The following is an 18,552-nucleotide window of genomic DNA, read 5'->3' on the forward strand; positions in this document are numbered from 1 at the left end:
ATTTGTAAATAGGTTGGTTTTGAAAATTTGTCCTTAAAGGTAATTTGTCCTAGCCCTTTCAATCTCGATATTTTGATATTAGCCCCTCAAGTTGCTATAATGTGTTAATATGAGGGGCTCATATCAACACATCATGGCTATTTAAGGGGTAATATCAAAATATGAACCTAATCACAAGGGCTCATATCAACATACCATAGGTATTTGAGGGACTAATATAAAAATATGAAATGTGTAGGGGTCCACACGAATTACTTATAATGTAAGGGGCTAATAACTAAAAAACCCTATTTTTACACGCGCCTGCTGCTGTTCGTATGTCTTCTCCTCTGCCTCTCCGAATCATGAGTCCAACTCTAAAGTCTAAACCCATTAGAAAACGCCGGCGGAGAAATGGGAGATCAATCTCCCCCGTTCTCCCAAAACAACGGCTACAAAATTCTCAAATTTCTTCTCATTTTCTAATTTTCCTCCAAAAAGATACAAACTTGGAGACAAAGCAAAATCTCTCGCTCACGCTCCCTCCCTTAGTTCTCGCCGTTTCTCTCTCCTCTCCTCCGCTTTCTTTTTCTCTCCCAAACGCCCCCAAAAATAAACCCAAAGATAAAAAAAAGAAGAAGAAATTTTGATGCTCTTCGTCTTCGCAATGCACATTATCCTTTGAAATCTTGAGGAAAATTTTGTTCGTTTCGATGCGGACGGGGGCTGGCCAGATTCTCCTCCGGCTGCTGCTTTTTCTCAGCATCAATGGCGTCATGGTTCGAGGGCAGGACGACGACGACCCGTCGTCGTCGACGGGGCTCCAGAGCTACTACAGCCGGATCCTCTTCTCTCGCATCATGAATCTCACCGAAAAATTTAAACCCCAAATCAATAGGGAGCTAGGTTACTGCATCAAAGACCCGTAAGTTTAATGTGAAAATGGTCCTCCGTGTGCTGATGATGATTATGATGGTTACGTTTCTCAGTTTCTTGATTTTGATTTAGGGATCAGGAGATTAATGCGGCCTTCAATTTCTCCAAGGATCCCACCTTCTTGACTAATTGTCTCAGGGAAAACAGTACGACCAATCTTAATTCCTTTTTCTTTTTAAGTAAACCCGCCATCATTTTTAATAGAACTACTTTTGCTAACTTTTAAAAGAACATTCCCTTCATGCAAATTGTTTATTATGAATATTTCCATCATGGCACTGGTCTACGGATGTTTCCGTTTTAACATCAATACAATATTAGGATTTGTTAGAATGGTACCGTGTAGGTAGCTTGATGACATTAATTCTTATGATTTGGTAAGAAGTAGTTGAGTAGGGTCATTGAGAATGAGGGAAAAAAAGCGGTTAGAGTGGAGATACAATCTGTTATGACAATTACTACAGGAAATCCAATTGGGAGTTTTTTCACGACTCCAACACGTTCATTACACAAGCATTGCAGTGCATTAATACGATACTTTCACGAACCAGTAAAGGTATGCTTTACGTAGTGTTGAAGAGAACTCTAGAAGGAAGCTAATGCGTACGAAAGGTCGGCCGGAGGTGGATGTTTCATTTTTTATTTGGATGGGGTGCAAAAAGCTTAATGGATGGTTAGTAAACATTCTTGAATCTGTGTGCTCGTGTTAAAACTCACTTATAACCTTTTAGTTGGTGGAAATCAAGTTGAATGGTAAATGCCAGCGTGCTTATACACTTCATACGAAAGATGATATTTCATTAGGTAGTCACACTGCTTAGTAGAGAAGATAGTGCATTTTATCTTTTATCTGTCTAACATATATAAGTTTCTGCTCGTGTTAATTGCACTACTTGGGGAAATCAATTTTGTCCATGCTATATGTAAAACCCTAAAAATTTGAATATTTTATAATAAATAATAATAAATATGTTATATTATGATAAATGATATTTATTACTGTTTTAGTATGCTAGGAATTGACTTGAGATCAATTCAATGTATATATGTGAATATAGAAGTGATATCATGCACACGTGCACGGGCCTGAATCTGGGAAAAACGACCAGTTGAAAGTATATGTATTTTACACACGTGCACGGGCCTGAATCTGGAAAAAACGACCAGTTGAAAGTATATGTATTTTACACACCGACTCAGTTGGAATCTGAAAAAACTTAAAATACAAAAGTTGTAGGTATCTTCAAGAGCTTTCCAACAAATCTTATATCATCTCATTCCGAGGTCGGACGTGAAAATTATGGCCAAAATACCGAATGTTATTTTCCTAGTCAGACTAGGTTTCCTGGTTCGGGTCAAACATGTTTGTTTCGGGTTTGCCTCTATAAATACCTGTGTTTTTCACGAAAATTCCTCTCTTTTATCATATCTATGAACCCTATCAGCCATCCTCTCCTCTCAAAAACCCTAGATCTTTTTCTTCTGAATTTTGAGAGCTTTGTGAAGCACCATACCGACACGAGGACGAGATCTTCGACGTGTGACAAGGGAGAACGGGTTGTTTGTGCTCGTGGATTGCTTGCTGTTTATTTTAGAGGCTTAGAACAACGTTTGAGGCAAGATTATTTTTATCCAAACCCATCCCCATAGTTAATTAACTAGTTAAGATGTTTAATATGTGTTTTCATGTTTAAATCTTAACTTGTGATGTTAAAAATCAGATTTCTTTTTTATGTTAAAACTTAAATCAATGCTAGATTAGTAATCTTTTCTTGCTGTTTAAGATAGTATCATGATCATGATCATTAGGGTTATTCATAATTTCGTTTATATATGAGAAATTTAAGAGATGTACTAAACATATATTTTCTGCAGAAAACTGCAGCACTTGTATAATCTTTAACTGAGATTTTGAGATATCAAATAAACACCAAATTTAACCAAATCAGTTCCAAATGAAAGCTATATGTATCTAGTTTCTAAAACAAAAAACTATTCTTAAAAACAGTTTGTATAGAGAAATATATGTTCTTTTACTAACAACATGTCCTACAGAAAAAGCTGCTGCACATATATAATGTTTAACTTGAGATTTAGGATAACAAATAAACTCCAAACTGAACCAAACTTGTGCTAATTGAAAGATGTGTGAATCTAGTTTTCAAAACAGAAAACCATTTCTAAAAATAGTTTTCCTAGAGAAAGATATGCTCGTTTTACTAACAGAAGTCCCGTCTGTTTTCCTGCTCGTTTTGTGAAGCTGTGTTGCGCCGTTTTGAGATGCGTTCGTGGAGTTTTGAGCCGCTTAATGTTACACGTATAGTCATGAATATGTTGTGTTACGCATTTGAGAATGCCAAGGGGATTATGATGAGTTTTGATTTGATCATATTCGAATTAGATATCGTTCATACACATGTTGGATGTCGTTGATGAACACAGCTCAGTACTATATGGGATAGTACGTCGACATACCAGATATACACAGTTTATACATGAGGTGTATATCATTGATGAGCTCAGTTCAGTACTACATAAGGTAGTGCGTCGATATTCCACATGTACAAGCCATTGAGTCGGATTTTAGGAGGCTTGATCTAGCCGTCTGTCCCGTAATAAGGTGCGATGAGGCTCGTGAGCCGTATTTCTAGGAGCCTATTTGGTAGTCCGTCTCGTACTCATGTTACGCACTGAGATCGCGATGAGACTAATGAGTCGTGTACACAGTTTAGGATACCTACAGGGTAATCCGTTGCACTGAGATAATTACTTGATAGCCTAAATGTGTCAGATGTAGGTTATGGATACTACCTATCACTGAACTATATGACTGAGATACGTTATTTTTGAAAGTATACAAAATTATGTGTTGGTATTTTATTCTATCTCCCCAGTGATAGTGAAAGATATTATAAATACGATGTGTTGACGTCTTATTTTTTTTACTGTCTTCTTTACTTCTTAGTTAGGATCAATGATTAGAGATTCACAACTTGAGACATATGATATATATATGAGGGTTTACTTGTTTGGATTATTTCGCTCGACGTACCAGTCTCGTGTTGTGGAGTTTCCAATTGTTGGTTTTATTAGATTATCGTTTCTTAGTTCGGTATTAATGTTTAGATATCTACAATTTGAGGCTTATGGTATATACAAGAGGGTTTTCTTGTTTGGATTATTTCGCTCGACGTACTACGTCTCGTGTTGTAGGTTTCTAAATATTAATCCCACTTAGATACGGGAAAAATAAATCTAGGTAGACTATGCTTAATAGATAGAACCTTTACTCCATCTAGCAGTCCTTTCCCTGGGGACGGATGAAGGTAATCTTGCTGTAGTGTTCTGACGTTCTTGCTGTTGTTCTTTTTCTTTTAAATTACTTTTCAGGTAGTTCGGAGTTTCGAAGAGCCGCAGGGTGACGGAATTCTGGCATAGTCGCCGTCGCGTATTTTTACTTATAGAAACTTCACTGTAGTTTTGAGTTTCATTCAGACATTAGAGTTTCATATTCATATTGTAAAGGCAGTGTGTCTTAGTACGATTTTTAGTTGATTCATGTTGAGACATTTTCATTATTCAGATATCAGATATATTATAGTTGAGACATGATTCTTTCTATTTATGAGATATCTCTTCTATATCATGTCTATTAAATTCATTAGTCAGACTAGGTTTTTTGATTCGGGTCAAACAAGTTTGTTTCAGGTTTGTCTCTATAAATACCTGTGTTTTTCACGAAAATTCCTCTCTTTTATCATATCTATGAACCCTAGCAGCCATCCTCTCCCATCAAAAACCCTAGATCTTTTTCTTCTGAATTTTGAGAGCTTTGTGAAGCAAAATACCGACACGAGGACGAGATCTACGACGTGTGATAATGGAGAACGGGTTGTTTATGCTCGTGGATTGCTTGCTGTTTATTTCAGAGGCTTAGAACGACGTTTGATGCAATATTATCTTCATCCAAACCCATCCCCATAGTTAAATAACTAGTTTAGATGTTTAATATGTGTTTTCATGTTTAAATCTTAACTTGTGATGTTAAAAATCTGATTTTTTTTTATGTTAAAACTTAAACCAATGCTAGATTAGTAATTTTTTCTTACTGTTTATGATAGTATCATGATCATAATCATTAGGGTTATTCATAACGAAATAAGAGATGTACTAAATATATATTTTCTGCAGAAAACTGTAGCACTTATATAATCTTTAACCGAGATTTTGAGATATCAAATAAACACAAAAATTTAACCAAATCAGTTCCAAATGAAAGCTATATGTATCTAGTTTTTAAAACAGAAAACTATTCTTAAAAACAGTTTGTATAGAGAAAGATATGTTTTTTTTACTAACAATATGTTCTGCAGAAAAAACTGCTGCACATGTATAATGTTTAACTGGAGATTTGGGATAACAAAAAAACTCCAAACTGAACCAAACTTGTACTAATTAAAAGATGTGTGAATCTAGTTTTCAAAACAGAAAACCATTTCTAAAAATGATTTTCCTAGAGAAAGATATGCTCGTTTTACTAACAGAAGTCCCGTCTGTTTTCCTGCTCGTTTTGTGGAGCTATGTTGCGTCGTTTTGAGATGCGTTCGTGGAGTTTTGTTCCGCTTGATGTTACACGTATAGTCATGAATATGTTGTGTTATGCATTTGAGATTCTCAAAGGGATTATGATGAGTTTTGATTTGATCATATTCGAATTAGATATCGTTCATACACATGTTGGATGTCGTTGATGAGTACAGCTCAGTACTATATGGGATAATGCGTCGACATACCAGATATATACAGTTTATACATGAGGTGGATATCGTTGATGAGCTCAGTTCCGTACTATATAAGGTAGTGCATCGATATTCTACATGTACAAGCCATTGAGTCGGATTTTAGGAGGCTTGATCTGACCGTCCGTCCCGCACTAGGGTGCGATGAGGCTCGTGAGCCGTATTTCTAGGAGCCTATTTGGTTGTCCGTCCCGCACTCATGTTACGCACTGAGATCGCGATGAGACTAATGAGTCGTGTACACAGTTCAGGATATCTATAGGGTAGTCTGTTGTACTGAGATAATTACTTGATAGCCTCAGTGTGACAGATATAGGTTATGGATACGACCTATCACTGAACTATATGACTGAGATACGTTACTTTTGAAAGTATACAAAATTATGTGTTGGTATTTTATTCTATCTCCCCAGTGATAGTGGAAGATATTATAAATACGATGTGTTGATGTCTTATTTCTTTTACTGTCTTCTTTACTTCTTAGTTGGGATCAATGATTAGAGATTCACAACTTGAGACATATGGTATATATATGAGGGTTTACTTGTTTGGATTATTTCGCTCGACGTACCAGTCTCGTGTTGTGGATTTTTCAATTGTTAGTTTTATTAGATTATCTTTTCTTAGTTCGGTATTAATGTTTAGATATCTATAATTTGAGGCTTATGGTATATACATGAGAGTTTCTTTGTTTGGATTATTTCGTTCAACGTACTACATCTCGTATTGTAGGTTTCTAAATGTTAATCCCACTTAGATACAGGGAAAATAAATGTAGATAGACTATGCTTAATAGATAGAACCTTCACTCCATCTAGCAGCCCTTCCCTTGGGGACGGATGGAGGTAATCTTGCTATAGCGCTCTGACGCTCTTGCTGTTATTCTTTTTCTTTTAAATTACTTTTCAGGTAGTTCGGAGTTTCGGAGAGCCGCAGGGTGACGGAGTTCTGGCATAGTCGCCGTCGCGTATTTTTACTTGTAGAGACTCCACTGTAGTTTTGAGTTTCATTCAGACATTAGAGTTTCATATTCATATTGTAAAGGCAGTGTGACTTAGTACGATTTTTAGTTGATTCATGTTGAGACAATAAGACATTTTCATTATTCAGATATCAGATATATTATAGTTGAGACATGATTCTTTCTATTTATGAGATATCTCTTCTATATCATGTCTATTATATTTATTTCCTTTATTTTGCCTGTTTTGTACCTGCACTTCTATTTGGTTCCACTAGAGGATATTGATGTGATTGGTGAAACGTGTTTATGCACAGTGTAGGTGCATGAAAGTTTGGCATCTCTGGTTTCACCTTAGACTGTAGCCTTGTGTGAACCCAGGGGCGTCACACTATACCCATATTCTAGGTATCCCAAGATTTGGCGCATTTGTGCATCCATGTTATGTTTGTGCAACTGTGCAACTGTGCAACATAACTTCATATGTAACAGCCTATCATAAAAAACGTCCTCGTTTCATTTTGCATTATTTTTTTCATGCATGCTAGTGAGCAGTGGCATAGCCAATAATGTCCTTGTTTTTGTGGAATTGGGGCGGGGTTGTTTAAAATCAATGACCATATTAGATAATTATCAAGACCATTTCTTAGAGAAAGGATAGGGTCTTAAACACAGAATTCTCAACCGATAGTAGAAAACAAAGAAAAGAAAATTCAAATATATAGTTATTCAAAACATAATTAATCCAAAACTCATGATCTGGATAGGTAGTTGTTGTAAAATAAATAGTCTAAGTTTTGAAGACTAGAGTTTTATATTGATAAGTGGAAAATTTTTATCTGATTTTAGATTATTGACCAAAAGAGCAAAAACAACGGAAAAGAAGGAAAAATGACGCTACTTAACTTAGTACTTGCAATGTATATTTTGATGTTCATTAGAAAAAATTGATATGTTATGTTATACCATTATAAACATATGTGTAAATCACTTATCTCTAACTTCATGCTATTATTTATCAAATTCTTCCAAAATGTACTTACGTCCAAAAAATAGAAAGTAGTTTATTTCATAGCATTTATGCCCTTCAGTTCTTTTTACATATGTAGTCCCTTAAATCATTAATATTCTGAATAAGCCCTTCAAATCATTATAATTAGGCCCCTAATTCTTATATCTTGTTGTTGCCATCCCTAATTGGAGAGATTGATTTGAAACAACTTGTAAGGCCTGGATACCTAACAACAATTTCAATTATTTGAGACTAATTTTGAAATAAGTAACGGAACAACTTTTAAGAATTGTGGACCTTGATAACAATTTTAATGGCTTGGCGTACTAATTTCTAATATTAAAGATCTAAGGGACTAACATCTTAAAGTTCCCGCTTTCTTTGCTCTGCCTAGAATACTGAGCTGCAACCAATCCCACTCACTCATCTATATTGAATTCTCCAATTACTGATCTCATTATGTTTTTCATCGAGAAAATACTGAACTCATTGTGTTAATTATGGAAAACCACTAGCTTTCTTCTCTATGCTCTATTTTTTTTTTTTTGGGGGGGGGGGGGGGGGGGGGGGTGAACCCCGTCCCTCTGCCACTGCAAGCAAGACAGGAAATTTCATCAATATTTTTCGCGCATTTATTTGAAATTCCTTTTCTTGAAAAAATGACCATGGAATGCAAGATATTTTGACATTACAATTAAGTAGATAAACTAACCTTTCATTTGGCACTGGCATCCATTTCAGGGGATCTTTCAAAGCGTTTATGTACTGCAGCAGAAGTCAAACTGTATTTCAACAGTTTCTTGCAAAATGAGGTTCAGAAGTTTGTAAGACCCAACAAGAACTGTAATTTGACCTCTTGGGTTTCTGGATGCGAGCCTGGATGGGCATGCAGTGTTGGCAAAGATGTGAAAGTCGACCTTAAAGATGACAAGAAGATACCTACGAGAACGCATAACTGCAGTGCTTGTTGTGAGGGTTTCTTTTGTCCTCAGGGTCTTACTTGCATGATACGTAAGTATAATACTGTTGTTGTTGTCACTTAATAATTCACTGAATATTACACTAGATCCCTTCTCTGGAAGTATCTTTCATGGCAGCCTGTTGCTGTTTAAAGTTGATTGTTTGCTTTGGATAAATATTGTTGCATAATCCTATGAACTGAATTTGAATCCCTAGCAGATTGGATTTAATTTATTCTTTCACAGTTCTTAATGATGTTATACAAAATTAATTGACATGTTGTTAAATATACCTGAGCTATCATATTTTATATTTCCTCGACTTTTTCCTGCTGGATTAATTTTTGTCATTCTGCAGAAATATGTTATCAAGTAAGACTGTATATTTTTGTTCTGTTTATGCTCTAGGATTTAATAATCTTTATTGTGGTTTGGCATGAGCTCTAATTCTATATTACCCTTAGTGTCCCATATTATATTATTGTTCCGGATAAGAATGTAACATGTCCTATAAAGTGAATTGGAGAGTTTTTTTTAAAAATAAAATAAAATGTAGCATGTCGATACACCACGTAATAATGCATAACACTATTGTTTCGTATATATGAAAAGCATGGAAAGTAAGAGTATAAGAATGAGCAATATACTATCAAGATGCAGAAAGATAAAGAAAAACTTTAACCTTGTTAAATTTAAGCAGCAGAAGGCTATGAGAATTTAAATAAAGGGTCAGGTATAGGAAAAATAATGCGAAGAACTTTAAATGCTATTGAGATAAAAAAGGAGAAGGTTTGAGATTGCAATCATAAGGTATATTAAGAATCTGCAATAGTAAGTGAATTAGAAACTAATAGTTTCTCTTTCATTGGCAAGTTGCAAAGACTGAACTCTAAACAGTTGGCTTCTTGTAAGGTAAGTTTATCACTCTGACTTTCTATGCGAACACGTGTTTTGGTGTGTGAGTGGACATGCATGTTTATATGCATGGATGACAGAAGATTCGAGATCTTCGACTGGCAATTAACTCAAGCAATCTTCCGCCTAAAGATTATTTAATTGACTCAAGGAAGGAACGAGAAATAAATTTTTCTGCAGCATTGTTGAATGGCTGAAATAAGACGTTACCCTAAGCTAGTCTTTATATAGTTTTGTCAATCAAAATATTTATCTTTAAGATCTCTGGGCCAGTGAACTTCTTCCAATTTTTGGCAGCAAACAATTAGTTGCTAATGATAAGCATCCTTGTGATAATGCTGACAGAAAAAGTGTCTGAATCATCATTCAAAGTCCTAATCTCTGGCCCCTTCTTTGGTGCTACTTTTCTGAGGATATTCACATATTTATTTTTTTTACCTTGCAAGCAGTGAGCTGTAAGGAGAGTTGCATTAGTCATTTAGTCAGTCGTTAACTTAAATATTCTCAGGATTTACATGCTTTCATCTTTATCTGAAAATTCTATATATAATTGAATTTTTCGAAGTGTTTCTAATTTGCTTTCTTTTTCCTCAAATGAAGCTTGTCCTCTTGGTGCATATTGCCCACTTGCAACTTTGAACAAGACTACTGGCATTTGTGATCCGTAAGTTAATACATTCTTTCAGGTTTCACATCACTATTTTCATTATTTTCTTTTCACACATGACAGGCCTTTTGAGTACTGCTAGTAAAATTATGCAGATATAACTATCAGCTACCTCCAGGACAAACAAATCACTCTTGTGGTAGTGCAGATAGGTGGGCTGATGTTTTAAGTAGCGATGAAGTATTTTGTCCTGCTGGATACTATTGTCCAACCACCATTCAAAAGATTTCTTGCAGTCGTGGGTATTGCTTTATCCTTTACATTTTCATCCTACACTCCTTGCTGTGCGTTTCAATTGTAATAGAAGTTTCCAGCAATGATGTAGTTATGTTGATAAGTTAGCATCATATTTGACATGTTTTGTGTCTTTTTATGAGTTTGCAATTATTACTTACTATTTGCATATTATTTTTTTATGTTTCAGACATTATTGCAGGAAGGGTTCTACTGCCCAAAACAGTAAGTATCGCTTGTTATTCAATCCTTTTCTCACCATCAGCTGTGTTATATTTGATGTGACTGAGATACAAAACTAAGTCTGTGGCATGGTGGTCAAAGGGATTTGCAATTGGATGTACTTTTTAGTTCATTCATACTCAAAGTAGTTCAAAACATGTGGGCACAAACACAGATGCGGATATGCACACACAAATTCTTGGGCTTGATTACACTTCTACCATCCAGATCATTCCTAAAAGTATGACTTGAAAATCTCCTATCTCTTCCTATAATGTCATGATTTGCCATCATTGGCTTAGTATTAAATCATTGTTATTAGTGGTATCTGTCACATCCAGATTGCAACAGTGCACTTAAAATCTAATATAATGACCAATACCTAGAATTATTCAATGATACTTCAATTCTTTGTTAACTTGTGCATTTATGAGCGAAGAGAAGTGCATATTCTAGTTTTGGAGATGCACACACATAAATTGAGAAAGTGTGCACTACATTAGGTGTAACTTAGGAGTTTATGTGTTCTAGAAATCCAACTAGTCATGAGAATGGATGATGTGAATAGTTTGTTATGATCTATACATCATTGTTTTAGTCTTTTCCATCAAAATGGCGTCAAGTAATTGAATCAAAGAAAGTTCGACAACAGCTTAGAATTGGCTTTCTTGGTCATCAATGAGAAATATATGAATAGGAGAGCTAACTAGGCATAAGTATGAGATTACGAAATTGACAGTAATATCTCTTATTAGTTATATAGTTTGTGCATGTGCGGTGAACAAGCAACCTCCAACTTTCCTCTAGGTCTAGTAATGTTTAAGATTCAGTGTTCATTTTGTTCTTCTAGGTTTTCTTTATCCTATATGTCTGAAGACTTGCTAGAACAAAGAGGTAGAAGACCGTTTCTAACTAATGAATCATGCATGCCAAAAACCAAAATAAGAGACTTACAAGATCCTTTCAACCATTCATTTTAATGCCATGGGATGCGTAGGCGAGAATGTTTGGTAATCGTTGTTTTAGTTGACATGAGTTATAAAGTGCATGGATCACAATGATTTATATCATCATCTTGAGAAGAAAACACATACTGCTAAAGTGACGCCTTTTGCATGTTGTTTATAAAGATACAAACATCCATACATGTCTATGATCATTATTGTATTGCAGACAAACAAATTAACACATGAATAACTTGAATCCTTATATAATTAATTTAAAGATTTTGCCTAAAATCACATTGCAGACAGTTCAGCTGATGATTGACTCTTTTCTGGGATGTGTGTGTGAGAAACGGGTGGGGGTTTTGAGCTGGGAGGGGGGGTTATAGTTAGTCGAACTAAGGAGCTGAAAACCTTTGGAAAGATAATTTTTTAAAGTACCAACTTGAAAGTGCCTAACTGTAAATCCAAATTCCAGTTTTGAAGCACAAGTATGATTCAGTTTCATCTCCCAAGTTATTCCATTCTTTGACTGGACATTATGGAGGAGAATAGATATGTGAATAGAGAGATCTATCCCCTTCGTCTCAATCTCCCTTCTAAAAGTTAGTTATGACTACAATAATTATTTTTAGTACACCAAATATTTATTTAGTTATTAGTGTAGAGAAATAAAAAAAAGCCAAGATAATATTCATTAAACCTAACCTCTCTTAAATAGATGTTAGGAGGATATTGTAAAATAGGTATGAGATTTAATCATATCCAATCATTATCTCCCAATATCTCAACAATATCTCATAATATATTCCTTAACCCTCCCCCTTAAACCGAAGCATGTATATCATGCATGTCGAGCTTGTTACAAATAAAGTGCACACACTCTAATATGTGACTATGCTTCAAAAACTCAAAGTAGTCTTGATCTTTTTATCTTTCACTTAGATGTCTTCAAAGCAGCTGATCTCCTCTAGGGCTCTACCGATCAAATGATCCTTGAAGGATCCAACAACAAATGATCTTTTCAATCCTTTTTAGGATCCAACAACTAATGATGATTTCTTGAAAGATCCAACAACAAATAAAATTTTTCAGGATCTAACAAGTGATCCTTTCTTGAAAGATCCAATAACAAATGATCTTTTTTTAGGATCTAACAACAAATGATTTTTTTTAAGGATCTGACAAACTAATGATCTAAAAGGTGGAGTTGACTTTGGGCTTAAGCAAAGATCAATGAGGCATATGTCGATGAGAGCAGATGAGAGCGAAGTCAGCTCTGATCGGAGTGGATGGTACACAGTAATCCGTGAGTGAATAGTAACCCATAGACATGAACAATATCGGCATACAGATGAACAATACTTGATTAAACAGTACCAACATCAACTTCCTGAACAGTACTGATAGATAGTGAATCAATATCGAGATCGCCGATGGGAAGCACGTTGTCTTCGACAAAAACCCCCTCGGTAGCTCGATGTCGATGAAGAAAGAGGTCTCTCTAAGATCAACAAGATAGCTCTGATGCTATATAGAGAAATAAAAAAAATCAAGATATTATTCATCTAACACTAGCCTCTCTTAAATAGAGGTTAAGAGGATATTATAAAATAAGTATGAGATGAAATTATGTCTAATCATATCTCCTAATATCTCAACAATATCTCAACAATATCTCATAATATATTCCTTAACAATTAGCAGCGCTGCTAGTAATCAAGGGTTTATATATAAGATATTTGGGAGATGGCCAAAATTCATATCGGATTGCGGATATCGGGAAAATAACGAGAATATATAATAAACATCGGAATGTCATAAGGGGTGTTTACATATGTAGTCTTAACATACGTAATGAAATTTAAGCATACAAAATGTAAGTAATATATGTTTAACATAATTATCAACCTTGTAAAATAAACAAAAGTAAAACTCAATATTGCAACATTTCCTCTGATTTTTTAGGCAATATTGTCATTTTATATGATGGGAACGTCATGATATCTTGCCCAAAAATTACCAAATACGGTATATTGTTTCGCGACAAGCTATATAAAGGGATATATCGCTCAACATATCAGCTGATATATCAGCGATATCGGGAATATATTGCCAAAAATAGTCAAAAACGGTAAAGGATATTTAGAGACCATGTCGGTTGCGGCAAGCTCTGTAAAAGAATATATTGGAGGATATATTAGGTCATGTCGGGGTTATTTGAAACAATGCTAATAATGCAATTATAACTAGTAGTACAAATATGACTATATGCAATAAAGTTATTTTCCATTATTCCCACAAGGTAATTATTATATATTAAATCATTAAATTTTTCATAAATATGTTTTTTCTATTATTAAACATAAAATATTATTTATTATAGAACATGCGGTAATATCATGCAAAAACTATTTATTGATATAATAATAATTAAAGCAATTTACATTTAGTTTAGTCAAGAAATATTAGTTACACCATTACTGATAACTAAATAAATATATAAATAGATAGATCTATCCCCTTCCTCTCAATATCCATGCTAAAAGCTAGTTTTGAATACAATAATTATTTTTAATATAGTAAGTATTTATTTAGTTATTAGCAGCACTGCTTATAATGCAGCAATAACTAGCAGTACAAATATGACTATATGCCATAAAATTATTTTCCATTGTTTCTCCAAGGTAATTATTATGTATTAAATCATTAATTTTTTGGTTTGATTCGTAAATATATATTTTCTATTAGTAAAACATAAAATATTTATTATTGTAGAACATATTGTAATATCATCTAAAAACTATTTATTGATATAATAATAGTTAAAGCAATTCAAATTCAGTTTAGTCAAGAAGTAATCACTAATAACAAAACAAATATATTATAACATTTAAAATGACACCATTATTTTGTTGATCTAGTTAATAAATATTTATCAATCTATAATGATGTGAATTTGCTTGAGCCACCAAGTATGTATTAGGATGGATGGTTTCTTATTGTATTGGTGATATTACATGTAGCAATGATTTATCAATAGCATATTCAAAATGCCCAAACTATTTATTTATACTAATTATGCAACCATTATTTAGTTTTGCTTTAATATAAAAATTTAAAAATTAATAAAACTAAAGCATCATATCAAATGAAGGCCTAAAGGATGTGTTCGAGGTTTTGCTGGAATTTGGAACTATTCCTGCACATCCTATGTTATCCGCAATTATCCCCATTTTAGAAAAAGGTTCCACTGAGAGAATTATCCCTGATCTAGTCGCATGTTTCAGTTGACCAACATGCCCTACTGGTTATCTAGGAAAAAGATTAGCGCTTCTGATATACATTCATGTGTACTTTTCTATTTGTATGCACTTCATGGTTTATAGATAAGCAATGTAACTTCCATTTAGATAGCTCATCATGCGATCTGTTAGACGCGAATAAACCTTATGCAGAGTGTTTCCATGGAGTCCTAAGAGCTAGCTTCCTTAGGATGCAATAATCCTTACTATGGGTATTCATGTGCCTATATTTGTTTTTTGTTCAAATACATAGTTCGGAAACGACCAATAAAATGGGGAAAAAATCAAAATCTTTTACTGAATTTCATTTGAACTTAACTAGTTAAGGCTAACTGATCCTAATTAGTTAGCAGAAAAGTTTATGTACAGCTGTATATTTATTAGGAATTGTTCATGCTGGACATAAAAGTTTCTTGATTTTTTATGAAGCATTGATAGATGATTACCAGTGAAGCATCTATAAACCATTTGAAAGGACTTTAAAGTGGATGCTTCTTTATAGTTTAACGTCAATTAACTTATGAAGATAGTCTATTCAGAAAAGGACACTGAAGATAACTTTGATAAAGAATTTTTATACTAATCATTTTTACAGTATTTTTAGACATACGAATGCATAAGGCTTTTGTTAAGGGACTGATGTTTACTATATGTCTTTATGCTATATGGAGTTTTTGGCAGAGCTGTTATAAGCATGAAAAATGATTGGTGACATAGATTTTAGTAAAATTAATGCAGGACATGAATGTACCCAGATGCGAATATATAGAGATGAAAAATGCATGAAAGATATAGATGTTTTCAAAGCATAATTTGTATGACAATGTAAAGTTTGTAAATGTTCAGTTGGGTGTAGAAGAATGGGAAAGTAGTAGTTCTTAGGTTATTGTATTGTGAGCTTATCATACCGTTAATAAAAATAATGAGCTTTTGTTTGCTCTAGAAAAAACTTAATTTGGTAGGTTCCCCATATACTACATTTTATAAAATGATTCTCTTTATCAGAGTAAGTGAAATGTTATAATTTTTATGACCCAACCTATTTATTTTCTTATAATAAATGCTTACTATAACATATAAAATAAACAAGGCATCTGAACATAGCTTATTAAATTTTAACAGGTTTACTTGGAGTCAACAAACTTCAATATTCGATCTTTACTAATATATAAAGCAAGCATCATGAATCTTCAATAGACTTCAACATTCGAACTTTACTAATAGATAAAGCAAGACATCATGAATTTTAAATGTGAGCTCATTAATATGTTCCAAATGTTTGCACAATATAGAGTAAACTTGCAAAATGCAGCCAATGGCAACTGAAGGTAGGTGAACTTCACTTATTAAATTTTGGTTAGTATGTAAGCGTAGTAGCTGATTTGATAACAGACAAGACATTTAAAGGACTGATAGAGATTTTATCTAACATATCTAAAAGTAAATAAAAATTTGTGTTTCACATTGTAATAAATGCAATGCAGTCAATGTTTTAAAAATAGGCCGATTTTATGGATATATCGCCGATGTATAGGGTTTGGACGATTGCCGATATGATTTCTCGAAAATTAAATAGGTTATCGTTTTTCACCAATTTTCTTTGATATATCGGTGAGAATCCGATTAATAGGCCATTTTTTATAGGGTTTAAATCGGCCAATTTTGTTAGAAAAAACATCCTAACTACTTATTGGCGTTTGGGTGTCAAAATCCTTAATTTTCAAACCTGAACTTGACCCCCTAAATAAAATCAAAACCACCAATCCGACTCATTGTTTCTTATTGCGTTTAGAGCAATTAGTCCAAATTTCTTTTCACCTGCTTCGCTCTCCTCAAATTCATCGCTCTATTATTCTGAGTCTTTCTCGAAGGCGTTTTGGTATGTTCACATTTTAGTAAGTGTGCTTAGATTACATTTTATGACAATATATTATAAATGCTCACCATTCGATATGACACTCTGATTTTTACTACTTATGCCCGATATATCCCGATAACCGCAATCTGATATAAATTTTGGCCATCCGATATATATTTTCGATAAAACTGATATTTAAAACGTTGAATGCAGTCCGGTGTAATAAATGGAAAATAGTTCATTTACGATTTCATCCTTAAACAGGTACCACAATGTCTAATATTTTTCCATGGTGTTTTTCCTTTTTCTTGTCATTTTCTGTTCTACCTTCGCCTTTTGCCATGGTATTTCTTAAATAAACTTTTCTAAAAAATAAAAACATGGACACCATTGGTGTCTACTCTGTCCATCTGCAAATTGAGTTAATTTAAATTAGTCTGGATGGTAATGTAAATTTATCACCATTGAGCGCTATTCTTAGACCTTGTCTCCATAAGTGACCTAAAGAAGTAACTCCAGAAATATTATTGAAAGATAGTGATATCTTAGTATCCTGCCTTCATAAATAGAGGGTGCACACTGCCATGCAGCTATGTATTCAAACATAATATTTTATGAACAATGGAGGAAAATCTCCAATATCATAAATTAATAAATGATTTGTTTGATATTCTAATCTCTCTTAAAAGGTGGATGTTCTTAGACTCTTAAACATCACACAACTATCATATGCTAAATCATTAGTCAAGTAATCCGATACTGTGCATATGTTTAGAGTAAAACTCTTGTAAATGTAAGTGGATAAGAGTTCTTGTCCACCCACTTTTTTATCCATTGAATTTGCTTTGAGATTTGTGCTAGTATGTAATAAAGATCTAGGTGCACATCTTAAAGAGAAGCATTGGTGAATAGCATGAATCTCAAAGCAAAAATCAAGGGATTAAAAAGTCGGAGGACAAGAGCTCCTATCAACTTAAGTTTATTCTAGCTTTACTTCATATATGAGTGCTTTACACCATATATTTGTAACTGGTTTAAGTTTAGCTTCCTCTATTTCTGTTTAATTAATAACATTTATAATGATTGCATTAACTAGGAACTTCTCTTTCTCTCACACTTTGCTTGCTCTTGATTAAAGTTCATATGTGCTTGCAGAGTGCTTTAATAAGGGTTCATGTAAGCCAAATTCTACCAATCAGAATATCACTGTATTTGGCGTTCTCTTAGTAGTAAGTAATTTTTTTTGTGATTATTATATTTACTTTCTGATACATTGGCTTACTATCAGATACATACATGTTTTGCAAATGGGTGGATTATAATCTACTATTGTTGTCAATATTGTTGTCAAAATGATTGGAAAGGAGTTGATGGGTGAGTTGATAAATGGGCTGGGAGTTTGTGAAATCATGAGGGAGTAAACTTATCTTTTACTTGGTCAAACTTCACGGATTATAATCCACCGAAAAATAAGCTTGGATACCCTAGCCTATTTTTTGGTGGATTATAATCCAAACTAATCCACTTGCCAAACACCCAAAACTAAGTCGATTATAATCTACAAAAGTGGATAACAATCTTCTTTGACCATTTACTAGACATGCTCTTAGTTGTAAAATCGTCACATTCATCTCACTACAATATCTATTACTATTAATAAAGAAAAGTCATCATTTTGGTTTTAACTTTTTGGTGTTAGTCACGAATTCAAATAATTCCATAAAATATCCTTAACAATTTGTACTACATTCACAGCAATGG

The 18,552-nt window shown here is 33.7% G+C and overlaps 1 protein-coding gene across 2 annotated transcripts in view; it reads left to right on the forward strand.

Moving 5' to 3' along the window:
- Window positions 350–18,552, forward strand: part of LOC109837504 (ABC transporter G family member 28-like) — a 48,789-nt gene continuing 30,586 nt past the window's right edge. For both annotated transcript variants that reach the window (XM_020405785.1, XM_020405786.1), the window contains exons 1-7: window positions 350–904; window positions 988–1,061; window positions 8,429–8,698; window positions 10,162–10,225; window positions 10,324–10,470; window positions 10,653–10,687; window positions 17,947–18,020. In XM_020405785.1, the coding sequence (XP_020261374.1) occupies window positions 693–904; window positions 988–1,061; window positions 8,429–8,698; window positions 10,162–10,225; window positions 10,324–10,470; window positions 10,653–10,687; window positions 17,947–18,020 (876 nt within the window). In that variant the 5' untranslated portion in view covers window positions 350–692. The remainder of the gene's footprint in view (window positions 905–987; window positions 1,062–8,428; window positions 8,699–10,161; window positions 10,226–10,323; window positions 10,471–10,652; window positions 10,688–17,946; window positions 18,021–18,552) is intronic.

This window comes from Asparagus officinalis, chromosome 4, assembly GCF_001876935.1.
Source record: "Asparagus officinalis chromosome 4, Aspof.V1, whole genome shotgun sequence".
In the NCBI taxonomy this organism is placed as follows: Eukaryota; Viridiplantae; Streptophyta; class Magnoliopsida; order Asparagales; family Asparagaceae; genus Asparagus; species Asparagus officinalis.